We start from the raw sequence: 27,715 nt of genomic DNA, 5'->3' as shown, positions 1-27,715 counted from the left end.
AAGTTAATCAGAAGAGACAAAGAAGGTTATTTCATACTGCTTAAGGGAATTACACATTAACAAGACATAACAATCATAAATATTTATGTTCCAAACAATGAAACATCTATGTATATCAAACAGACCCTTCTCAAGTTTAAGAATCAAATAGACCACAACACAATAATACTGGGTGACTTTAACACACCTCTATCACCACATGATAAATCTTTCAAAAAATAAATAAATAAATAAAGAAGCTATAGAACTAAAAAAATACAATGAACAATTTAGACTTAACAGACATACATAGAATATTTCTACCACAAATGAGTGAAAACACTGTCTTCTCAGCAGCACATGGATCCTTCTCTAAAATAGACCATATCTTAGACCACAAAGCAACTCTTAGCAAATAAAAAAATAAAAAAATAGAAGTGATACCTGGCAGCCTATCAGATCATAATAAAATGAAATTAGAAATAAATGATAAAATTAAAGATAGAAGTCATTCTAACACCTATAGACTACATAAGACACTACTGAATAATGAATGGATAGCAGAAGAAATCATGGACAAAATAAAAAATTCTTAGAGATAAATAAGAGTACTGATACAACATATCAAAATCTCTTGGACACTCTCAAGGCAATTCTAAGAGGAAAGTTAATTGCATTGAGCTCACTCATTAAAAGAATAGAACGTCACCAAATAAATAACCTAAGATTACATCTCCAAGCCCTAGAAAAAGAATAAATCAGCACCAAAAGCAGTAGAAGGCAGTAAATAAGTAAAATCAGAATCAAAACCAATGAAATTGAAAGAACAACAACAAATCAAGAAAACAAAAAGTTGGTTCTTTGAAAAAATAAATAAAATTGATAAACCTTTAGCCAAACTAACTAAGAGAAAGAGAGGCAGAACTCAAATTACTAAAATTTACAATAAACAGGGAAATACCATAATGGAAAATACCAAGAATCCTATACCCAGCAAAACTAACCTTGAGATTTGAAGATGAAATAAAATCCTTCCATGATAAACAAAAGTTAAAAGAATTTACAAATAGAAAGCCTGCACTACAGAATGTTCTCAACAAAATATTCCATGAGGAGGAAATGAAAAACAACAATGAAAGGCAGCAAAGGGAGGAACTACCTTAGAGAAAAAACACTCAAAGGAGAAACCAAGCCAACTTAAAAACCAAAAATAAGCCAAATGACTGGGAATACAAATCATTCCTCAATAATAACCCTGAACGTTAATAGCCTAAACTCATCAATCAAAAGACATAGACTGGCAGAATGGATTAAAAAGAAAGATCCAACAATATGCTGCCTGCAAGAGACTCATCTCATAGAAAAAGACATCCACAGACTAAAGGTGAAAGGATGGGAAAAAACCTACCACGCACATGGACCCAGTAAAAAAGTGGGGGTTGCCATCCTTATATCAGATAAAGTGGACTACAAGCCAAAGTTAGTCAGAAGAGATAAAGAAGGACATTTCATACTGCTTAAGGGAAACATAAATCAGGAAGACATAACGATAGTAAATATTTATGCCCCAAACAATGGTGCATCCCTGTACATCAAACAAATCCTTCTCAATTTCAAGAATCACATTGACCACAACACAATAATTCTGGGCGACTTTAACGCACCACTGTCACCACTAGATAGATCTTCCAAACAAAATCCAACCAAAGAAACCATAGAACTCAATAACACAATCAATAACCTAGACTTAATAAACATATATAGAATATTCCATCCATCAACGAGCGGATACACTTTCTTCTCAGCAGCACATGGAACCTTCTCAAAAATAGACCATATGTTATGCCACAAAGCAGCCCTTAGGAAATGCAAAAAAATAGAGATACTGCCTTGTGCTCTATCAGATCATAATGGACTGAGAGTAGAAATCAATGACAAAGTAAAAAAAGGAAATTACTCCAAGACTTGGATACTAAATAATATGCTATTGAATGAAATATGGATAACAAAAAACATCAGGGAGGAGATTAAAAAAATTCTTAGAGGTCAATGAAAATGATGATACAACATATCAAAATCTCTGGAACACTATGATAGCGGTACTAAGAGGAAAATTCTTAAGAGGAAAATTCATTGCATGGAGCGCATTCCAGAAAAGAATGAAAAGTCAACAATTAAATGACCTAACATTACAGCTCAAAGCCCTAGAAAAAGAAGAACAGAATAACAGCAAAAGTAGTAGAAGACAGGAAATAATTAAAATCAGAGCTGAAATCAATGAAATTGAAACAAAAGAAACTATTCAAAGAATTGACATAACAAAAAGTTGGTTCTTTGAGAAAGTAAACAAAATAGATAAACCCTTAGCCACACTAACAAAGAGAAGGAGAGAGAAGACTCAAATTACTAAAATACATGATGCAAAAGGAAATATCACAACAGACACCACTGAGATACAGAACATAATGAGAAGCTACTTTGAAAATCTGTATTCCAACAAAATAGAAAGTACCGAAGACATTGACAAATTTCTAGAGACATATGCTCCTCCCAAACTGAACTAGGAGGACATACACGATTTAAACAGATCAATATCAAGCAATGAAATAGAAGAAGCCATTACAAATCTACCATCCAAGAAAAGCCCAGGACCAGATGGATTCTCACCCGAGTTCTACAAGACCTTCAAAGAAGAACTCATTCCAATACTTCTCAAAGTATTCCAGAAAATAGAAAAGGAGGGTACCCTACCGAACTCATTCTATGAAGCTAATATCACCCTCATACCCAAACCAGGAAAAGACACATCAAGGAAAGAAAAGTTTAGACCAATATCCTTGATGAATATAGATGCTACGATCCTTAACAAAATATTGGCAAACCATATCCAAAAACATATTAAGAAAATTGTGCACCACGATCACGTGGGGTTCATTCCTGGAATGCAAGGATGGTTTAACATCCGTAAATCAATAAACGTAATCCATCATATCAATAGACTTAAGGATAAGAATCATATGATTATTTCAATTGACGCAGAAAAAGCATTTGACAATATACAACACCCCTTCATGCTGAAAACACTAGAAAAACTAGGGATAGTAGGAACATACCTGAACATTGTAAAGGCTATTTATGCTAAGCCCATGGCCAACATCATTCTTAATGGAGAAAAACTGAAACCATTCCCTTTAAAAACGGGAACAAGACAGGGATGTCCTCTTTCACCAGTTCTATTCAACATAGTCCTTGAAACTCTAGCCGGAGCAATTAGGCAGACTAAAGAAATTAAAGGGATACGAATAGGAAAAGAGGATCTTAAGCTGTCACTATTTGCGGATGACATGATTCTATATTTAGAGGATCCAAAAACCTCCTTCAGAAAACTTCTAGACCTCATCAATGAATTCAGCAAAATAGCAGGCTATAAAATCAACACGCATAAATCTACAGCATTTTTACACGCAAGCGATGAAACAGCTGAAAGGGAAATGAGGAAAACAACTCCATTTGCAATAGCCTCAAAAAAAAAAAAAAAATACTTGGGTATCAATCTAACCAAAGAGGTAAAAGATCTCTACAATGAAAACTACAAAACACTGAAGAAAGAAATTAAGGAAGACCTTAGAAGATGGAAAGATCTCCCATGTTCTTGGATAGGAAGAATTAATATTGTCAAAATGGCCATACTACCAAAAGTGCTACACAGATTCAATGCAATTCCAATTAAAATCCCAATGATGTACCTCAGAGAAGTAGAGCAAGCTATCATGAAATTCATCTGGAAGAATAAGAAACCCAGAATAGCTAAAGCAATCCTTAGCAGGAAGAATGAAACAGGGGATATTGCAATACCAGAACTTCAACTATACTACAAAGCAATAGTAACAAAAACAGCATGGTATTGGCACCAAAATAGACAGGTAGATCAATGGTACAGAATAGAGGACATGGACATAAACCCAAATAAATACAATTTTTTAATACTAGACAAAGGTGCCAAAAATATGCAATGGAGAAAAGATAGCCTCTTCAACAAATGGTGCTGGGAAAACTAGAAATTCATATGCAACAGAATGAAACTAAACCCCTATCTCTCACCCTGTACAAAACTCAACTCACAATGGATCAAAGACCTTGAAATCTGACCAGAGACCCTGCATCTTATAGAAGAAAAAGTAGGTCCAAATCTTCACCTTGTTGGCTTAGGATCAGACTTCCTTAACAGGACTCCCATAGCACAAGAAATAAAAGCAAGAATCAATAACTGGGATAGATTCAAACTAAATAGCTTTCTCTCAGCAAAGGAAACTATGAGCAATGTGAAGAGAGAGCCTACAGAGTGGGAGAATATCTTTGCCTCTCATACTTCAGATAGAGCACTAATTTCCAGAATATATAAAGAACTCAAAAAACTCTATACTAAGAATACAAATAACCCAATCAACAAATGGGCTAAGGTAATGAACAATTCACAGAAGAAGATGTACAAGCAATCAACAGATATATGAAAAAATGTTCAAAATCTTTAGTAGTAAGAGAAATGCAAATCAAAACTACCCTAAGATTCCATCTCACCCCAATTAGAATGGCGATTATCAAGAACACAAGCAACAATCGATGTTGGAGAGGATGTGGGGAAAAAGGTACACTCATACATTGCTGGTGGGGTTGCAAATTAGTGCAGCCACTCTGGAAAGCAGTGTGGAGATTCCTTAGAAAGCTTGGAATGGACCTACCATTTGACCCAGCTATGCCACTCCTCGGCCTATACCCAAAGGCCTTAAAATCAGCACACTACAGAGATACAGTCACATCAATGTTCATAGCGGCTCATTTCACAATAGCAGACTATGGAACCAACCTAGATGCCCTTCAATTGATGAATGGATAAAGCAACTGTGGTATATATATACAATGGAATATTATTCAGCTATAAAGAATAATAAAATCATGGCATTTGCAGGCAAATGGATGAAATTGGAGAATATCATGTTACGTGAGATAAGCCAATCTCAAAAATCCAAAAGACGAATGATCTCACTGATAAGCTGATGATGACACTTAATGGGGGGTGGGAGTGGGACAAGAATGGAGGAAGGAGGGACTATATAGAGGGAAAAGAGAGGTGGCAGGGATGGGGAGAAGGAAAAAAATAATAGAATGAATCAAACATCATTACTCTATGTAAATTTATGAATATGAAAATGGTATGCTGTTACTCCATGTACAAACAGAAACAACATGTATCCAATTTGTTTACAATAAAAATGAATTAAAAAAAAGAAAATACTGAAATGCACACAATAACCAGAAAGTATGTTGAAAATTTTTACTCCAAAAAAATTTTTTTAAATAGAAAATAGAACATCTTAAAGACATTGTCAAATTTCTAGAGACATAGGACCTACCCAAATTAAATCAGGAGGACATAGAAAATTTAAGCAGGTAATTTCAAGGAAAGAAATTGAAGACACCATCAAAAACCTACCAATAAAGAAAAACCCATGACCACACCAATTCTCAGTGGAGTTCTACCAGACATTCAAAGAACTAACACTAATCCTCCTAAAATTATTCCATGAAATAAAAAAAGAGGAAACTTCCAGGCTCATTCTATGAAGCTAATATCACCCTGATACCAAAAGCAGACCAAGACACAACAATGAAAGAAAACTTCAGACCAAAATCCCTGATGAACACAGATGCAAAAATTCTTTATTTTTAATGTTCTTTTTTACTGTTTTTTTTTAGAGTGTAAATGAACACAATACCTTTATTTTATATTTGTGGTGCTGAGAATTGAACCCAGGGCCACACACATGAAAGGCAAACACTCTACCACTAAGCCACAACTACAAATACTGGCAAATTGCATACAAAAACATATTAAAAAGATAGTGCACAATGATCACTTGGGGTTCATCCGAGGGATGCAAGTTTTGTTCAACTTATAGAAATTAGTAAATGTAATTCATCACATCAATAGGCTTAAAATCAAGAATTACATGATTATTTCAATAGATACAAAAAAGGCATTTGACAAAATATAGCATCCATTCATGTTCAAAACACTAGAAAAACTAGGGATAAGAGGAACATATCTCAACATTGTAAAAGCTATATATGTTAAACCCAAAGCCAACATCATTCTAAATGGAGAAAGCATTCCCTCTAAAAACTGGAACAAGATAGGGATGCCCTGTTTTATTCAACATATTCCTTGAAACTCTAGCCAGAGCAACTAGGCAGAAGAAAGAAATTAAAGGGATACAAAAGAAGAACTCGTACTGTCCCTGTTGACAGACAACATGACTCTATATTTAGAGGACTGAAAAAACTCCACCAGAAAACTCCTAGAACTCGTAAATGAATTCAGCAAAGTAATAGGATATAAAATTAACACCCATAAACCAATTATATTCTAGACATCAGTGATGAATTAACTAAGAGAAATTAGGAAAACTATCCATTCACAGTAACCTCAGTCTAAACAGAAGAGGTGAAAGATCTCTACAATGAAAATTCAGAACACTAAAGAAAGAAATTGAAGAATACTTTAGATAAAGGAAAGAGCTCCCATGTTCTTGGATAAGCAGAATTAATATTGTGAAAATGGCCATAGTACCAGAAGCACTGTACAGATTTAATACAATTCCTACCAAAATTCTAATGGTGTTCTCCATAGAAATAGAAAAATCAGTCTTGAAATTCATTTGAAAAAATAAGAGACTCAGAATATTCAAAGCAATCCTTAACAAGAAAAGTGAAGCAGGAGACTTTACAATACTAGACCTTAAATTATACTATAAAGCTATAGTAACAAAAACGGCGTGTTATTTGCACAAAAACAGGCACGAAGGAGAATGGAACAGAATAGAAGACAAAGAGATAAACCCCCCAAATACAGTTATCTCATCCTAAACTAAGGTGCCATAAACATGCTGGGAAAACTGGAAATACATGTGTAATAGAATAAAATTGAACCCTGTCTCTTCCTGCACAAGACTCAACTCAAAGTGAATCAAGGACCTAGGCATTAGACCAGAGACCCTACGCTGACTAGAAGAAAAAGTAGACCTAACTCTCCATCATGTTGATTTAGGAACTGACTACCTCAACAAGACTCCTAAAGTGCAAGAAATCAAATCCAGATTGAATTAATGGGATGGTATCAAGCTAAAAATCCTCATAGCAAAGTAAACAATCAAGAACAGGAAGAAAGAGCCTAGAGAATGGAGAAAATCTTTGCCACCTGCACCTCATAATAGAGCATTAATCTCCAGGATATACAAAGTACTCAAAAATCTTAACACCAAAAATAAATAAATAAATAAATAAATAAATAAATTACCCAATCAATAAATGAGCAAACGAACTGAATAGGCACTTCACAGAAGAAATATGATTGGTCAACAAATATATGAAAAAATGTTCAACATTAGTAACAATTAGAGAAATGCAAATTGAAACTACACTGAGATTTCATCTCACTTCCTTCAGAGTGGCAATTATCAGGAATACAAGTAACAATGAATGCTAGTGAGGATGTGAGGGAAAAGGTACATTCATATATTGCTGGTGGAACTACAAATTGGTGCAACCATTATGGAAAGCAGTATGAAGATTCCTCAGAAATGGTGGAATGGAACCACTATTTGACCCAGTTATTCCACTTCTTGGTATATACCCAAGGACTTAAGCATTTACATTATTTTAATTTGAAAAAAAAAATAAAAATCTACAGACACAATAACTTCTCTGTGAATTAAGGTTAATGGTTGGTAATATATTTTTAACTTACACATGCCTTGACCTTGATGAATGTTACAAACAGTCCCCCCACCCCTGCCATGAAGATGAATATTTGAAATGGAAAATCTATTCTATTTTTATAAGATATCAGTCTCTGACTTTAAGCCCTCAGAAATGTGGCTGGGGCTGTAGCTCAGTGGTAGAGCACTTGCCCAACATGTGTGAGGCACTGGGTTCAATCCTCAGCACCACATAATAAATAAATAAACAAATAAATATATAAACTCAATCATGAGTTTACATAAATACATAAATCCAATCATAATGAATGAATGAATGATGTCCACCTACAACTAAAAAAAAAAAAAAAAAAATTAAAAAAGAAACTCTGAGACTGTGTTTTGTGTACCTGACTTATGGCCCAGTACTCTGAGGTTTCACCTCTTGTCAATGAAAACTGATGTTACTGAACTAATTGACTCTTTTTATTGATAGGTACCCTGACATGGCCACTGCTGCTGATGTTGTGAACGCTTTAGATCAAAAGGCACTTGCATCCATTCTAAGAGCATATGGGGAGGAGAAGCATGCCAAGAAAATTGCTTCAGCAATTGTTCATGCACGCAGCATATACCCCATCACAAGAACCCAGCAGCTTGCCAGCATTGTTGCAGGTAGACTCATTAATTCTGAATAGTGAGAGAGATAGTGAGAAGGAGGGAGGGAGAAAAGGTGTGTGTGTGTGTGTGTGTGTGTGTGTGTGTGTGTGTGTGTGTAAAGAAGGAAAGAAATAAGAAATATGTTTTTTCCTCACCCCATCCCAGACTCCCACAGGGATTCATTTGTACCTGAAATGATTCAGGGTAGAATCTTGCCTATCCTTCTCTAATGCTAGTTTCTTTGGCTTCTCAGTCTCCCAACTCATCCCCAACACTTCTTCCTGTCATACAGTTAAAAATACATATATATGTATGTGTGTGTACTGTGGTCTGCTGGTTAGTATAATAATAGAATTTTTTTTTACCATTTGTGCCTACCAAGGTGAAACATGGGATGACAAGAGCAAAAGAACTTCTTGATCCATCACAGTGGTTGATAAGCAACCTATATAAGATTTGACATTACCCCTCTTAGTTTCACATTTCTGCATTTTAATATTTTGGGCAAAAGGAGAATTGCATTACCCAACTGCTAAAATAAAATCCAGTGACTCATACATCTATTCTAAACAACCAGCTAACAAAGGGTATGTGATGTATAGGTTATTCAACTTTGTGAATGCTAACTAAATCAGCCTGAGGGGCTTATTGAAACATTTCATCTTTTCTGCTGTAACCTACCATAAACCTCTTGAACCTGAATCTAGCTAGGAGGTGCTTTATTATAGCCCTTCTGTTTGAAGCCAAAGTTGTTTCACAGATGAAAGTTTTCCAAGGTAAAAATACAACTCATATAGTTATTTAGGAGAATTCCAGTGATAAATTATTTATCTTGTGGAACCATCTGAAACCCTATGTCATTTTTATTTACTGAAAATGTGTTAAGATTTCTTTCAGTGGCTTCTATTTAATTTATTAGGTAGTTAAATAAAATAAGGAATATTTGTATAGGATATCAACAGAACCTGATATTGGTTACTTCTATCTTAATATTATCTATACTTTCAAGAATGAAATTTAATAATAAATTTATTCAGATCATTAAGATGTAGAAACCATACATCAATTGTTTTATGGCATAATTGAATAATACCACGTTCTACTTAGGATAATAAAATATGAAGAATTGACTGTTTAATTTTTTAAGCTGCATGCTTTAGGGCCCTTCCAACTTACCACTGAGATTCCTTTAGGCAAGTGAGAGCAGAATTCTTATGGATTATATGAACATAAAACATTTCATGATATTTTTCCCCAAAAGAATTTATACTAGTGTGCTGACATTAAATTCATCTTCTCTCTTGTGTACCTGTTTTCTTACTTCATGCTCACTAACATGACTCCACCTTATCCTTTCTGTCATTCTTTATGTAAGTATGTTTTTGTTTTGTTTGCCATATTAAAAAGAAAAGTAGTGAGAATTCACACATTGTTTATTCATAAGAAAATTCAGAATGTTCTGGTATTGAAAATAAGGGCTTAGAGCTAGCAAGCACCCTAGGAAAATTGCCCAGTGAAAAAATCTTATGTGATAACTGATACATCTGAGATTCAGGAGATCAACAGTTTGCTCAAGATTGCAGACTAATTAATAACAGAGTCGATCTAGAATATGTAAATTCATGAATTTGAGGCATAATCAGGAATCTGTGTTTAAGAAATTTACTTTTCTGGCCCTGGATCCCTTAATGTGTTAAAGTAGGGAAATAATACTGCAATAATTGGTAGAAATCATATGAAGATATACCATAGGAACACCTTAAGTGTTTTCAGAAAGATTATGATGTGAAAGCTATATAAGGGCTAATACAAATTATACACTGAAATTGAGGATATTCATATATAAGTAAGCAAAACCCCTCATAGTAAAATGACATTAAAATATTGAGTTCTCTGGGTCCATTTTTATATCTTTAATATGAGCCCATAATAATACAAGTTCATTGTTTTTTGTTTGTTTGTTTGGTTTTTGGTTTTTTGGTTTTTTTGTTTTGTTTTGTTTTGTTTTTTTGGTAACAAGAATTGAACTGTGGGGCACTTAACCACTGAGGCACATTCCCAGCCCTTTTTTATTTTTAGTTTAGAGGCAGGATCTCGCTGAGTTCTTAGGCCTAGCAAAGTTGGTGAGGCTGGCTTTGAACTCCACAATCTTTCTGCCTCAGCCTCCTGAGCTGCTGGGCATCACCATGCCCAGTGATGATATGATTTTTTGAATAAGGGAAAAAGAACCTGTGCTCCTTCTCTTGTCAGTGTACTTGTGCTCCTACTCTTGTCAGTGTATTCCCTCTCCAGTGTTTAAGAAGACAGATATATGAGAGGATTCAGAAATTGTGCTGTGCAAACAACTTGCCACTATGCTACAAGAAGGTTGTACTAAGCAGAACCCCCACATATACCATTGGATTAAATGCTCTCAAGTAGTTTTTATCTGGTGATATTTGAAATTTTCCCCCCGCAATCAAAGCATGTGTAAGAGTATTTTGTGTTGCAATATTCATTGAATGGAATAGCAGTTTTTCACTTAACAGTCCTACCTGGGACTACTGAATCCAAGAGTCAGACAGCAGCATTTTGTTCTTCATTCTTTAGAAATAACTTCTATAATATAGAATTTCTACTCATATCTCTACTAGCGGCATCCTGGACTTCTGCTTCCAGAATCTTCTAAACTCTCTTCTTGGCCTCTAACTCAATCTAAAACCTTGCTTTCTTCCTCTAGTTTTTTTTTTTTTTTTTTTTTTTTGTTCTAATTAGCTATACATTATGCCAGTGGGGACTGACTTCCATTTCCCAGAAGTCCTTGAAAAAAAATATTGCCGATAATTATAGCTCAGTAAATAAGGCTGATTGGATAAAGTTTGGTGTGGAAAATGTGTATTCAGTGTTTTCCTTCACTTTTGCTGAAAATTGAGCATGGGAATATATCTAGTGCAGTGCAGACTATGGCAAGCTTGTAAAACTTACTGTGATACTGATTCTTTTCCTGTTATGAAGGTTCTCCTTGCTCCCCAGAAAGGCCAAACCTGAAGTTCGTTAGGGAAGCAAGTTTATATCTTCTCCATTTGTTTAAAAATATAAGAATTAAATAATCTAATCCACAAAGACAGAAAGCAGATCAGTCATCACCAGACAGTGCAGGTGGGAAATGGGAGAATGACTGGAAGTGGATCCATGAGAACTCCATGGAATTATGTTCTAGCTTGACTCCGGTGGCAGTTACATAGATGTATGCATTTGTCAAACTCACTAATAAAACGTACCCATTTTATTGTATATACACTGTACCTCAATAAAGTTAATTTTAAAAAAGAAAAAGGAAAAGAGTATATTCCATTTTATGCTTATTTATTTCAAAAAAGTTTCAGAGATGCTACCATATACTAAGCACTATACTAATCCCAAAAGGTAAAATGCGAAACAAATCAGTAGACATAGCCTCTGTGTTAATAAAGCTTACAAACTAATAGACTATTTAGTATAAGTAACTAGACTATTAGTCAAGTTACTGAATAAAAACATGGTGTATACACATCTACTTATACTAAAAAACTTTTCTTTTTGTGGTCTAGAGTTATGATTGTATGGTTAATAGAAAATGTGATAAAGCAGAGGATTACAAAACCTATAAAAGTACATATATATTTATGCATGCTTGTGTCCTAACTGTAATTCCATAAAGTTTATTCTTACATAAACCCATATCCATGATACATGTCCTACAAGCTGAGGTTATAATGTTAATAAAATGAAATAAGTATTTCAAGGTATTTGCAAAGCAATCTGGGGATTTTTTTGGATTCTCTTGACTTTTTTCAGTCTTATAACTGCCTCATGCACACCTGATTTGTTGCATGTCTTAAAGTACTCCAATACTTTTTCCAGAGTTCCCATTGTCTCCACCCTAATTTTCATGGAATGAACAGCTGTCTTTCCTTTTGCATTCATATTTCATCAGTTTAGATAATATTTGATTCAATTATGTAATGACATTAATTAGTACTGTGGACTGTAAAGCAGAGTTCTTTTGATGGCATGAGAACTATGTATTAACACTATATAGTAAGATGCTACCCTCAGATAATTTAACAGAGAAATGGACTAACCTGTCAAGTACATTAAGTGGAGATGTTTTAAGAGAGCTATTTCATGAAAGAAGTATGGGAAGATGAGGGGGTGACCAGCACCCTAGCAGAACAGGTTCCTGCTAGGAGGAGTGAGCCTCCTGGGAAGATAAAAAAGTCTGAAATAAACATTAAGAAAAAGACAAAGTCAGAGATTAGATTTAAGAAGCATGGAGACTGATGAGCCTTCGAGCCCTGATAGGAACTGGAACTGAACAACAACAAAAAAAGCCCCCGATTCTTTATTTAAGGGGAAGTACATCAAAAGCAGAGATAAGGTTTCAGTGGGAGGGGTTTTGTTTCTCTGTGTGGCAGGGATGTTGTAGTAAACAGACTGGTTTGTGGCACATTACTCCCATCTCCAGGAGGCTGTTTGATCCTGAGGCTGTTTGATCCTAAGGCCGTGAGCTAAGACAAGCACAGCATGATCTGGGCTTTCTCAGACAGGGGAATTTCACCCAGGAGTTCCCAGAAAAGCAACTTCCCTGCCTTATATTGGCTCTCTAAAGTCATAATTCGTATTTCCAACAGGAAGCATTGGAAAGATTTCTGCATTAGTATCCTAGAAATGTGTAAAAATTGTACCAACTTGGTGCATCCTGGACTTGGTGGTTCAGAAAAACAGAGATGTATTCTTTCTTTCTTGGAGACTTAAAGACTGAAATCAAAACATCAACACGATTCTAGAGGAGAATCCTTCCTTTACTCCTAGCATCTGGTAGTTACTAGCATATTAGTATCCTTCACTTGGTGTTCTCCCTGTGCATCTATCTTTGTGTCCTGATTTCCTTCTTACAAGGCATGACTTAAAGGGCCCACCTTAATCCAGTATGTCTTCATCTTAACTATTGCATCTGCAAAGATCCCATTTCCATTTTAGGTCACATTCATAAGTTCTGGGTAGACATGAATTGTGAGGACACTACTGAACTTGTACAGTTCCAAAGTAATATCTTATTCAATAAATATCTATATTGACAAGCTATAATTTATAGGGACTGTATTTATATATCTTCTCTGATTCTAATAAATTTGTATTAATACATTGAAAACTATCAAGAACTCTAGGAAATAAGCTGCATAGTTCCTGACACATATTAAATCCCATATTTTTCCCACAATTTTTATTGGTGCATTATAGTTTACAAAATGGTAGGATTTGTTGTTACATATTCATAAACGCACACAATATAACAATAAAATTTGGCAAATATCATTTCCCAGTATTTCCCCTTTCCTTCCCCTCCTTTCTCCCTCTGGTCCCTTTTCCTGTATTCTGTTGATCTCCCTTTGGTCTTCATGAGATCTCCTCCACCATTTTTTTTTTTTTTCTTTTTTCCTCTCTAATTTTCACTTAGGAGAGAAAACATGACCATTGACCTTCTGAGTTTGACTTATTTGACTAAACGTAATGATCTCAAGTTGTATCCTTTTCCCTGTAAATGACATAATTTCAGTTTTTAAGACCAAATAAAGTTCCTTGGTGTACATATACTACATTTTCTTTATCTATTCATCCATCGATGGACACCTAACCTGGTTCCATAATTTGCTGTTGTGGATTGTGCTTCTGCAAACATGGGTATGCATGTACCACTATACTATGATGGCTTTAATTCTTTAGGATAAATACTGAGTAGTGGTATAGCTGGGTCATAGGGTGGTTCCATGCCCAGTCTTTTGATGAATCTCCATGCTGATTTCCATAGTGGTTGATTAGTACAATCCCACCAGCAGTGTAAAAGTGTTTCTTTTTCTCCACATCCTCTCCACATTTATAATTGTTTATATTCTTGATGACCACCATTCTGACTGAGGTGAAATGAAATATCAATGTAGTTTTGATTTGTATTTCCCTAATTACTAATTATATTAAAAATTTATTTGGGTATTTGTTGGCCATTTATATTACTTCTTTTGAAAAGTTTAATTCATTTTCTCATTCATTAATTAGTTAAAAACCCAAATTAAACTATGGAAGTATAAATCTTTTCCTTTGCTTTCTAAAAACTAATAATCCAGTAGGACAAGGAAGACCAACTACCACACTTGGAATCACACAGTATATGCAGTAGAATTCTATAATAAGTTTGATTATTTCCTAGTCTGAAAAATGGAAATACCTATTTCTTACACTACTAACCAGTGGAATAGTGTGTTGGAATGTTCACTGTGAAATTTTAAGTGCAAATGCACTCTTACCCCATTTGTTCTTTCCTTTCTATTGAGGAAACCAGGGTAATTGAGAGAGGAAACAAACGTACTACACAAAAGTTTGACTGTGGTCTTCCACTATTCTCAGCTAAGCAGTGTGATCTGTGACAGTTTGATCACTTTATTCCAAGCTCTCCTTCCATTAAGGGTCATGTAACTTTTAGGAAGGAGGATAATTATCATCTTTTTCTTCACTGGAACATGTAAAATGTATCTTTCCAGGGAAATAAGCTTACTTATGAAATGTCACTTGATAATTTAGGTGGCATGAAGTTACCATATCAACATACTGTGTAATAGATTGAACTCAAAAAATTTGAAAGATGATTTAAATTGATGACTCATGCCTCAACTCTTATATGAAATCATCATCTTTTTCTGACAAGATTTTGTTAATGCAGAGACCTTCAAAATAAAAAAAATTAATCAAACATTCATTGAGAAATAGTGATTGTCATCAAATTTTAGTAAGAATAGAAACTTTTTCCTGATGAAGTTAATCAAGCTAGTTTGATCTTTATTGTTTAAAAATCTTCATGGTTTTGATTCTTCCATGTTCCCCCAAAAGTGTTTTTATAACATTGCCACAATTACAAAATAAAAGTAAAGGTGTTAGAGTGTTCGATTATCACTTAGACAGAAATGTGGTCAAACCTGCAGTCAAATTTGGATGGCTTGCCAGTGTGTCATAGGTGTCGTCGCCATCGTCTAGGATAATACACTTATTTTTCTGTTGTTTTAAATGTTATGAATTTAAAAATACTGCTATATATTGTGTATATTAATATTTCATTCCAGCTAAATTATCAAATAAAATTCCATAATTAAACTAATGAAGAGACATCCTATACAAGAAGTCCAACTTAGAAGAGAGTAAAATAAGGGTAAAAAAAATAAAGGAAACCTAAAAACCATTTTTGATTTTTTTCTTAAATCTAGCTAGTCTCAATTTGTAGTGGGGAGCATGAAATGTTCCAATCCCAAATGATTAAGGATTTACCCTAATTTTTTTATTGGTGCATTGTACTTATACATAATAATGGAATTCATTATGTCATATTCATATGTGCACATATCATAGTTTGAGCAATCTTATTCCCCAATACCTTTTCCTTTCTTCCTGTTCCTCCCTCCTCCTGATCTGCTTACTCTATTCTACTCACCTCTTTTCTATTATTATTAATTTAATTAGTGCATTTATATATTTTTAATTAATTATATATATGTATATATACGTAAACATATATATGAGATGAATTGTGGTATATTCATACATAGACATAGCATAAATTTTGTTTCTCAATATTTACCTCCCCACTCTAGTATAACTGAATGTTGACATTAATAAGTAATACTGACACTTACTGAGCAATACTAAGTACTATCTTGTTATTTTCACATATTAACTCACTCCTTATAACAATGAATGAGGAAGGTACTGTTTTATCTCTATTAGACAGTGGAGGAAACTGAAGCATAAAGAGGTTAGATACTAAGGGAGACACTTGTGTAAAACAACTCATTCTGTATCCTGTCACAAATATTGCATATAGTGAATCATGAACAAAAACATAGAGGAACCTAAGCGAAAGGAGCAATGGATTTCAGTGTAGTGAAAGAGAGTCAATAGGAAGAGAAGTTGGGTAGAAATTATAGACAAGGAAACTTTTTGAATTAGGGCTTTTAGGGGGAGAAATTATTCCTACTTATGGAAAAGTCCCTGGTACCCAGTAGAAACTCATTAATTAAAAAAATGAAAGGATGAATGAACAAATGAGGTAAGTAGGATTTTATAGAACTGAGGACACTGGAAGACAAGCAATTCAGGATCCAATCCTAGGACCTAATACAATTCTAAATCCCATTGTGTTGGAATCCTCTATTCTAAATGTCATCTTTATCTGGGTCAGATTCTTAGGACAATAATTCAGTATAATCAGATCCTCTAGTGTTTCATGACTCTACTGAATTTCCAACCTCTCAAGAGAAAGATAAATGCGTTCCTTTACCTCATTACTTCATTTGTTATTATTTTATACTTTTTGTGTTTCTGCAAGTAAAAGTTAATTTGCTGGCATTGTACAATCAGCACATTAGCGATTTTCACATTGATTTAATTTTGTAAAGAAGCGTATGAATGCCTAGACCATTTTGTCCTCTCTATTGGTTAAAAAAGAAGTAAAAAATTTATTTGTTCTTACAACTAGTTTTTCAGAAGCCCTGAAAATTTGGTGGTAGATATTTCTATAAACTCTTCATTTAAAAATCTAAATCAAGGAAAATATTCGGCCTTTGGTTTTTTGGAATTGGCTTATTTCACTTAGCATGATGTTCTCCAGTTCCATCCATTTATTTGCAAATGCCATAATATATTCTTTATGGCTGAATAATATTCCATTGTGTGTATATATCACAGGTTTTTTTTTTTTAATCCATTCATCGATTGAAGGGCATTCTAGCTTGGTTCTACAATCTAGCTATTGTGAATTGAGGTGCTATAAACATTGATGTGACTGCATGACTGTAGTATGCTGATTTTAAGTCCTTTGGGTATAAACTGAGGAGTGGGATAACTGGGTCAAAAGGTGGGTTCATTCCAAGTTTTCTAAGGATTCTCCACACTGCTTTCCAGAGGGGTGGGGCAGTGAGAGAAGAATGGAGGAACTTTAGATTATATAGAAGGAAATGAGGGTGGGTTATAAAAAATGGTGGAATTAGGCAGACATCATTACCCTATGTACATGTATGATTACATGAATGGTATGAATCAACATCATGTACAACCATAGAAACAAAATGATGTACCCCATTTGTGTACAATGAATCAAAATGCAGTCTGTAAAAAATTAAAAAATAAATAATTTAAAAATTAGGGAAAAAATCTAAATCAAGTAATTTCATATGGTAGTTTTACTACCATCTTGTTTTTAAGATTGACATCATTCAGTTTTTTAATAGATGGTAGGCACTATAACGTGTCCTCATTACTTCACCCCAAAAATATTGAAGGAATCAACAGTCTGCGAAACGATTGTAAAGGTATTATTGTCACCTGTCAGCTATTGTATGTTGGGAATATTATCTGAAGATAAACATGTGCTTTCATTTTCAAAGTTTAAAATGTTCAAATCACCTGAAAACAATGTCAAAAAGAGAATTCCATATGTTGATAGGTTGACAAAGATTAAAGATTATACTTCTAGGGTCAGGAGGGTGAATAGTAGATAAATTAGTAGTTTTGATGTGCAAACTTTAATTGTAACTAAAAGTTAAGACTAACACTTCCAAATTTTTCCATATCATATACTTTTTTCTTTTGGGGTATATTTAAAATATTATATATAAAAAATTCATAAGAATTGAAAATTGAAAGTCTATTTTAATTTTAATATATTCTAATATTTCCCTTTTTGTTTTTGTCAAGTAAACAGGCTCAAAATTTCCCATTGTTATTTATTTTATCATTGTAATCATTATTTGGCTACACATTAGGTAGATGCAGACCTACAGTGATAAGAGAAACTTTAATAATCTTCTCGCACTTAAAATACCTTTTTTGTACTTGTAGGTAGTAAATCAGGTTCAGTATGTCATAAAATACTGCGTCATCTTCCTATATTTTCAGTTTCTTCATTAGCAGAATAGAGATTTGACCTAACAATGAGATGACGGACTTATTTCATACATGGATTACATACGCATTTAATCAACAAGTATTTATTGAATGGTCACTTTGTACTAGATACTAATGAAAGCACATAATGATTAAGACATCTTCTAAAAATAAAAACAAATGATCTTTCCTATTTAGATAGTAGGCTTCATAGTACTTATTTGGATCTATCAATATGTTTTCTGATTTTTTTTAACTTATAAATCCTTCATGAATCACACTTCTTTTTGGGATTAGTTTCCTTCTTACACATGGCCATATTTTAAAATATTTTCAATGAGGATCTATAAGTAATATGCACTTTTATACTTGTCTAAATTTATTAGTATTTTTTCTTCAGTTTTGAATGATAGTTGTATACAGAATTGGCAGGTTTATAATTTTTACTCGGTAATTTGTGAACAATAATTTCTTGACTTCTGTTATAGCTAATGAAAAGTCTAATTGTCATTATTTTATAATTAATCTTTCTGTTTCTCTAATTATCTTTAAAATTCTCCTGTCATTGATAGTTTGCTTGGTTGTGACTGTTTTTATTGGTCCTTAATGAAATAGTAGTAACTTATTTATTTATTCCTGGAAATGTTAGAAATTTCCAAATATTAGACATCCTATGTTTATTTTCTTCCATTCTCTCCACTCCTATAATAGTTATTTATCATGTTTCTAACATTTCACATGTCTTTGTATCTCTTTTATAATCTAGCAGAATAGAGATTTGACCTAACAATGAGATGACGGACTTATTTCATACATGGATTACATACGCATTTAATCAACAAGTATTTATTGAATGGTCTTTTATCTCTTTTAAATCTTTTCTGGTTTGCTCTCTACCTTAAGAGAACTCTTTAACTCATTTGTTGAATTTTTAAATTCACTCGTCATTCCTAAAAGTTCCATTGACTTTTAAAATACTCTTGTATTCATTCTTTCATTATAGTCTCTTTCAGTTACTTTAAATATTAATCTTTTAAATAAGTGCATAAAATAATTTCACATTCAAGCTTATGTGTTTTATTATCTGTAGTTCTTCCTATTTATTTCATCTGCTGTTTTATATGTGAGTGTGTGGTATGTTTGTATGTGCATGTATACATACAAATATTGAACACCTCTTCAGTGGGGTTTATACACACGTTTCTCATTGAGGACCCCTGCATGGTGTAATTCTTGCTTCTTTATTTCTGCTGTCCTTCTTTCCTACCTAATAACCTTCTAGCCAAGCAAAAAGTGTCATGTCAGCCTGTTCTAATTTGCAGAAGTCAGAAACATATTTAGGCACACTTAAGTGATAAAAGATTATTAGAAGCTATATTTTTAATAAGTAGGGATTATTGTGTGTCAGCATCCACATAGCAGAGAAAATATTTGGCTTTGTTTTTTTGGGATTGACTTATTTCACTTAGCATGATAGTCTCAAGTTCCATCTATTTACCATCAAATGCCGTAATTTTGTTCTTCTTTATGGCTGAGTAATAGCCCATCATGCATATATATCACATTTTCTTTAATTAGTCATCTGTTGAAAGGCATCTAGATTAGATCCATATATGTGGATGCTGACACACAGTAAGGGTTATGGAAGGAAGAATAGAAATTCATTGGATTAGATAAAGGGGGAGGAAGGGAATGGAGGAGGGATGGGAATAGGGAAGACAATAGAATGAATCAGATATAACTTTCCTGTCTTCATATATGAATACAGCACCAGGAAACTCCACATCATGTACAATCACAAGAGTGGGATCCTCATTAGAATAAAGTATACTAAATACATGTATAATGTCAAAATAAACTGTACTGTCATATATATCTAAAAAGAACAAATAAAAATAAAGTTTAAAAAGAAGGGATTATTATTAGGTTGCATATGTTAATAAGGAAGATAATTATCTCTGCTGCACAGGCAGATCTCTGAGAGACTAGAAGGCAATTCAAGAGTTGTTTTGGATATTATACAACTTAGTGGCCACATTATCATTTGCAGCCTCAATAATAGGAATAGTGAATTATCATTATTGTGATTTGGCTACTCTCTGTCTCTAGCTTCTAAAATCAACTTTTTTCTAGGGTCATTAGTGTCTTGTCACTCAGATTTTTACTTATTTTACTTCACTATCTAATAGTTGTTGCTTACATATACATTTACTGTGTTTTAGTTTCTGCTTCCATCTCCCTCCCTCTTTTCTCCCTAAACCCACTCCCCTACCCGCTACCACCAACTCCTGGATTTCAAGATAAAGGCTCTAACTTGTGCTGTTGCTATTCATGACATTTTCTTGTTTGCCTGTTTTACACTAGATCTGTTTAAAATGACTTTTGTTAGATCACAGAGGTGTCAAATTTGCATGATAATAGCATCATCACCAAAGCTTAAGAATTGTACATAACAGTTCTACTAACATAATTGATTGTTCTCCCAGAGTTGTAATCATTTAAGTAATGCTTCAAACTTAAGATAGTTCTTAAAATTGGCCATAACTAAGTCATTTTTTCTCTCCTTTAAAATAATTCATCTAGCCCTGAGTGGAGGTGCACACCTGAAATCCTAGTGGCTTGGAAGGCTGAGGCAGGAGGATAGCAAGTTCAAAGTCAGACTCAGCAAAAGCAAGGTGCTAAGCAACTCAGTGAAACCCTGTTTCTAAATAAAGTACAAATAGTACTGGGGATGTGGCTCAGTGGTTGAGTACCCTGAGTTCAACCCCTGGCGCCCCTCAAAAAAATAAAAATAAATAATTCATCTACCTTTTATGAAAAAAAATCTAACATATAAACAAGATTATAACTCTTGTCTTTCTTAATAGTTTTCATTGAGAATTGTTTTGACAGTTATTCTAGTGTGTTACCAAAGCATGATAAAATTTAGTTTCCTAAAATCCCTGAGAAACCACTTTCCTTCCCTTTGTCTACCAAATGTGAGGCTGCACTGAAATATCACCACATCTCTTTACACTGTTTCCCTTACAATATTCATCTGATTGTTGGGTAGATTAGATAGGTAGACAGATGAATGATGGATGAATGCATAGGGAGATAGAGAGAGAGATAGATGACTCTGACCACACTACCAAGCTCTGTCCCTCATTTCTAGTGGCCTGCTAGATATCTCCACCTGAATATCTTGTTAGCAGTTTAGTCTCAAAATGTGTAATGTTGCAAATGGACCCTCTGAGGTGGCTCCATTCCTGTTACAAGTTTCTGTCTAGACCCTAGACTGTTAGTGAAATATTTTGAAATCTAGGTGAATATTGCCATGACCTCACAGTTACTGCATTCTCTGCAAGTGCTGAATTAACCCCACACAGATGTAGCCAACTTTTATGGTTTGTACTTTCTAAAGCAGCAGATTAAGCCACACCGAGGGGCCCACTTGAGCTAAGCTGGGCAGCTAAGGGGTTCTACAGTGAAATTGGGGAGGAAGAGTCCCAAGACAGAACAGGGCAGGGAATGCTTGGGTACCATGGGCACTGAAAACTTTGTCCTTAAGGTTCTAGATTGCCATGAAGATCTCTGAAAGGTCTTCAGGGTTGTATTAACTCAGGATTATCCAGTAGAACAGATTCAGTAGGAGAGATGGATGAGTTAATGTGTTACAAGAGAAGAGTTATCTCCAAAGAAGGGTCTGAAGAGTTCCCAAAGGGAACGGGGAATTTGCCTCAGGACCAGCAGGGTTCTTAGCTTACAGAAAAGAATTTCAGCACATGCCAATCAGAGGCATAGACAGAGGTTTATTTAGAAAAGTAGAATATGACGATCCAAGATGGCGGACTAGAGGGTGACTGCATCTTCAGTCGCTCCAGAACCCAGGATTCAAGAAGGGAAGGCATTGAGAGACTCGGACTAAAACAGAGCCACGGGGTGAGTATCGCCCACCCGGTGAAGCGCTGCCCGGGTGGCAGGCCCGGATTTGGGTGGCTTACTAGAGTAGGGCAGAGCAGCTACAGTCTTCCCCAGGCAGCTTTGGGCACTCCGGTGGTGGGCTCCTCCCACAGGGCCAGATTTTCCAGCATCTCAGAGCAGGGCCCCCAGTGAGAGCCTTTCTGCACAGAACCAAGCTTCAAGTCCCTGAACCAGGGCAGCAAGTTCCTGCCCGCGGGTTGCTTCAGGGACCAGGACAGAGCAGCCAGGGACTTCCCCAAGCAGCCCGGAGCCAGGCCCCCTCTGGCGGGAAGCGCCTTTCCAGGCTAGCTTCTCGGAGCAGACCGCCCAGTGAGAGCCTTTCCACACAGAGCCAGCCACAAGTCCCCAAGCCAGAGGTGACCTCCAGCCTGCAAGCAACCTCTGGGACCAGGGCAAGGCAGCCAGAGACCTCTCCAGGCGGACCTGCCCCCCGGCACCCCCCCACCCCGGCGGCAGGCTTTTTTCCACGGGGCGATCCAAGATGGCGGACTAGAGGGTGACTGCATCTCCAGTCACTCCAGAACCCAGGATTCAATAACGGGAGGCATTGAGAGACTCAGACTAAAACAGAGCCACGGGGTGAGTCTCCCCCACCCAGTGAAGCGCTACCCGGGTGGCAGGCCCGGATTTGGTGGACTTATTAGAGTAGGGCAGAGCAGCTAGAGTCTTCCTCAGGCAGCTCTGTGCACTCTGGCGGTGGGCTCCTCCCACAGGGCCAGATTCTCCAGCATCTCTGAGCAGGTCCCCTAGTGAGAGCCTTTCTGCACAAAACCAAGCTTCAAGTCCCTGAACCAGGGTGGCGAGTTCCTGCCTGCATGTTGCTTCAGGGACCAGGACAGGGCAGCCAGGGACGTCCCCAAGCAGAACGCAGCCCAGCCCCCTCTGGCAGGAGCAGGCCCCCAGTGAGAGCCTTTCCACACAGAGCCAGCTCCAAATCCTCGGAGCAGGCCCCCAGTGAGAGCCTTTCCACACAGAGCCAGCTCCAAATCCTGGAACCAGTAGCGGACTAGGGGCAGCTTTCCTTGGAAGCTCTGCATTATCAAGCTACTCCAAGACTTCAGGCTACTGAAGGCAGGAAGGTGAGACACTGGAAATCTACAAGGACACTATAAGCCAATAGAAGAATTCTGCAATATCACAAAGTCCCACTGACATCTGACCAATATGAGAAAACGGGAAGAAAATGTCCCAAACAAACCTAGATACTATATCAATAAAACTCAAAGATAGCACAGCAGAAGAAATGTCAGAAAGGGAGTTCGGAATGTACATAATTAAAACAATCAGGGAAGCAAACGAGGAGATGAAAGAGCAAATGCAGGCATTAAATGATTGCACCAGTCAACAGTTAAAGGAGCAAATACGGGAAGCAAGAGATCATTTCAATAAAGAGTTACACATATTGAAGAAAAACCAAACAGAAATTCTTGAAATGAAGGAAACAATAAACCAAGTTAAAAACTCCATAGAAAGCATAACCAATAGGATAGAACACCTGGAAGACAGAACCTCAGATATTGAAGACAAAATATTCAATCTGGAAAACAAGGTTGACCCAACAGAGAAGATGGTAAGAAATCATGAACAGAATCTACAAGAATTATGGGATATCATGAAAAGGCCAAATTTAAGAATTATTGGGATTGAGGAAGGCTTAGAGAAACAAACCAAAGGAATGAACAATCTATTCAATGAAATAATATCAGAAAATTTCCCAAATCTGAAGAATGAAATGGAAAACCAAGTACAAGAGGCTTATAGGACTCCAAATATACAAAATTACAACGGACCCACACCAAGGTACATTATTATGAAAATACCTAACATACAAAATAAAGACAGAATTTTGAAGGCCACGAGAGAAAAGACTCAGATTACATTCAGGGGGAAACCAATAAGAATATCAGCAGATTTTTGAATCCAGATCCTAAAAGCTAGAAGGGCTGAAAGAAAATGGATGCCAACCAAGAATCTTATACCCAGCAAAACTTACTTTCAGATTTGACGATGAAATAAGATCCTTCCATGATAAACAAAAGCTAAAGGAATTTACAAAAAGAAAGCCGGCATTACAGAACATTCTCAGCAAAATATTCCATGAGGAAGAGATGAAAAACAACGAAGCAAATCAGCAACGGGAGGAACTAGCCTAAAGGAATAGCCAAATAAAGGAGAAACCAAATCATGTCAAAAAACAAAAATGAGTCCAATTACTAGGAATACAAATCATATCACAATAATAACCCTGAATGTTAATGGCCTGAACTCATCAATCAAAATACATAGACTAGCAGATTGGATTCAAAAGAAAAATCCAACAATATGCTGCCTGCAGGAGACTCATCTCATGAAAAGAGATACCCATAGACTAAAGGTGAAAGGACGGGAAAAAACATACCATGCACACGGACACAGCAAAAAAGCTGGAGTATCCATCCTCATTTCAGATAATGTGGACTTCAAGCCAAAACTAGTCAGAAGGGATAAAGAAGCACATTACATACTGCTTAAGGGAAGCATAAATCAGCAAGACAGAACAATCATAAATATCTAAGCCCCGAACATTGGCTCATCCATTTACGTCAAACAAATCCTTCTCAATGCCAGAAATCAAATAGACCACAATACAATAATACTAGGCGATTTTAACACACCTCTCTCACCACTGGATAGATCGTCCAAACAAAAATTGAATAAAGAAACCATAAATCTCAATAACACAATCAACAATTTAGACTTAACCGACTTATATAGAATATACCATCCAACAAAGAACGAATACACTTTCTTCTCAGCAGCCCATGGATCCTTTTCTAATATTGACCATGTCTTATGCCGCAAAGCTACTGTTAACAAATACAAGAAGATAGAGATACTACCTTGTACTCTATCAGATCATAATGGATTGAAATTAGAAATAAATGACAGAATAAAAAACAGAAACTTCTCCAATACTTGGAGATTAAATAATACACTATTATATGATGAATGGATAACAGAAAACATCAGGAGGGAAATAGAAAAAGTTTTAGAAGTAAACGAGAACAAAGACACATCATATCAAAATCTCTGGGACACTATGAAAGCAGTACTTAGAGGAAGATTTATTTCATGGGGCACATTCAACAAAAGAAGTAGAAATCAACAAATAAACAACTTAACACTACAGCTCAAAGCCCTAGAAAAAGAAGAGCAGACCAACACCAAATGTAGTAGAAGACAGGGAATAGTTAAAATCAGAGCCCAAATCAACGAAATTGAAACAAAAGAAACAATCGGAAAAATTAACAAAATAAATAGTTGGTTCTTTGTAAAAATAAACAAAATTGATAAACCCTTAGCCACATTAACAAAGAGAAAGAGGGAGAAAACTCAAATTAGTAAAATTCGGAATGAACAAGGAAATATCACAACAGACACAAGTGAAATACAAAACATAATTAGAAGCTATTTTGAAAATCTATACTCCAACAAAACAGAAAACCTCGAAGACATCAACAAGTGTCTAGAGACATATGAATTACCTAAACTGAACAAGGAGGACATACACAACTTAAATAAATCAATAGAAGAGGTCATCAAAAGCCTACCAACAAAGAAAAGTCCAGGACCAGATGGGTTCTCAGCCGAGTTCTACAAAACCTTTAAAGAAGAGCTCATTCCAATATTTCTCAAAGTATTCCATAAAATAGAAGAGGAGGGAACCCTCCCAAACTCATTCTATGAAGCCAATATCACCCTGATACCTAAACCAGACAGAGACACATCAAGGAAAGAAAATTTCAGACCAATATCCTTAATGAACATTGACGCAAAAATTCTCAACAAAATTTTAGCAAATCGCATACAAAAATATATTAAAAAGATAGTGCACCACGATCAAGTGGGTTTTATCCCAGGGATGCAAGGTTGGTTCAACATCCGGAAATCAATAAATGTCATTCACCATATCAATAAGACTTAAAGTCAAGAATCACATGATTATTTCAATAGATGCAGAAAAAGCATTCGATAAAATACAACATCCCTTCATACTCAAAACACTAGAGAAAATTGGGGTAGTGGGAACATTCCTTAACATTGTAAAGGCCATCTACGCTAAGCCCATGGCCAATATCTTTCTAAATGGTGAAAAACTGAAAGCATTCCCCCTAAAAACTGGAACAAGGCAGGGATGCCCTCTTTCACCACTTCTATTCAACATTGTTCTTGAGACTCTAGCCCGAGCAATTAGACAAACCAAAGAAATTATAGGGATATGAATTGGAAAAGAGGAACTCAAACTATCCCTGTTTGCTGATGACATGATTATATATTTAGAGGAACCTGGATATTCCACCAGAAAATTCTGAGAACTCATAAATGAATTCAGTAAAGTAGCAGGTTACAAGATCAATGCTCATAAATTCAATGCATTTGTATAGATTAAGTGATGAATCTTCAGAAAGAGAAATTAGGAAAACTATCCCATTCACAATAGCATCGAAAAAAAATAAAATACTTGGGAATCAATCTCACAAAAGAGGTGAAAGACCTCTACAATGAGAACTACAGAACACTAAAGAAAGAGATTAAAGAAAACCTTAGGAGATGGAAAGATCTCCCATGTTCTTGAATAGGCAGAATTAATATTGTCAAAATGGTCATACTACCAAAAATGCTATACAGATTCAATGCAATTCCAATTAAAATCCCAATGATGTATCTTACAGAAATAGAGCAAGCAATTATGAAATTCATCTGGAAGAATAAGAAACCCAGAATAGCTAAAGCAATCCTCAGTAGAAAGAGCAAAGTAGGGGGTATCGCAATAGCAGATCTTCAACTCTATTACAAAGCAATAGTAACAAAAACGGCATGGTATTGGTACCAAAATAGACAGGTAGATCAATGGTACAGAATAGAGGACACGGACACAAACCCAAATAAATACAATTTTCTCATACTAGACAAAGGGGCCAAAAATATGCAATGGAGAAAAGATAGCCTCTTCAACAAATAGTGCTGGGAAAACTGGAAATCCATATGCAACAGAATGAAACTAAACCCCTTTCTCTCACCCTGCACAAAACTGAACTCAAAATGGATCAAGGACCTCAGAATCAAACCAGAGACCCTGCATCTTATAGAAGAAAAAGTAGGTCCAAACCTTCAACTTGTTGGCTTAGGATCAGACTTCCTTAACAGGTCTCCCATAGCACAATAAATAAAAGCTGGAATCAACCACTGGGATAGATTCAAACTAAAAATCTTTCTCTCAGCAAAGGAAGCTATCAGTAATGTGAAGAGAGAGCCTACAGAGTGGGAGAATATCTTTGCCACTCATTCTTCAGATAGAGTGCTAATTTCCAGAATCTATAAAGAACTCAAAAAACTCTACGCTAAGAATACAAATAATACAATCAACAAAT

The 27,715-nt window shown here is 35.4% G+C and overlaps 1 protein-coding gene across 1 annotated transcript in view; it reads left to right on the top strand.

Moving 5' to 3' along the window:
- The window catches only part of METTL15 (methyltransferase 15, mitochondrial 12S rRNA N4-cytidine), a 237,535-nt gene that overhangs the window by 182,187 nt on the left and 27,633 nt on the right, over positions 1–27,715 (top strand). The window contains 1 exon segment of the mRNA XM_079105160.1: positions 8,230–8,408. Coding sequence (XP_078961286.1) covers positions 8,230–8,408 — 179 coding nt within the window.

This window comes from Sciurus vulgaris, assembly GCF_902686455.1.
Source record: "Sciurus vulgaris genome assembly, chromosome: 11".
NCBI lineage: Eukaryota > Metazoa > Chordata > Mammalia > Rodentia > Sciuridae > Sciurus > Sciurus vulgaris.
The sequence above is the reverse complement of the archived record's forward strand: the minus strand, read 5'-3'. Positions and strand labels throughout refer to the sequence as shown.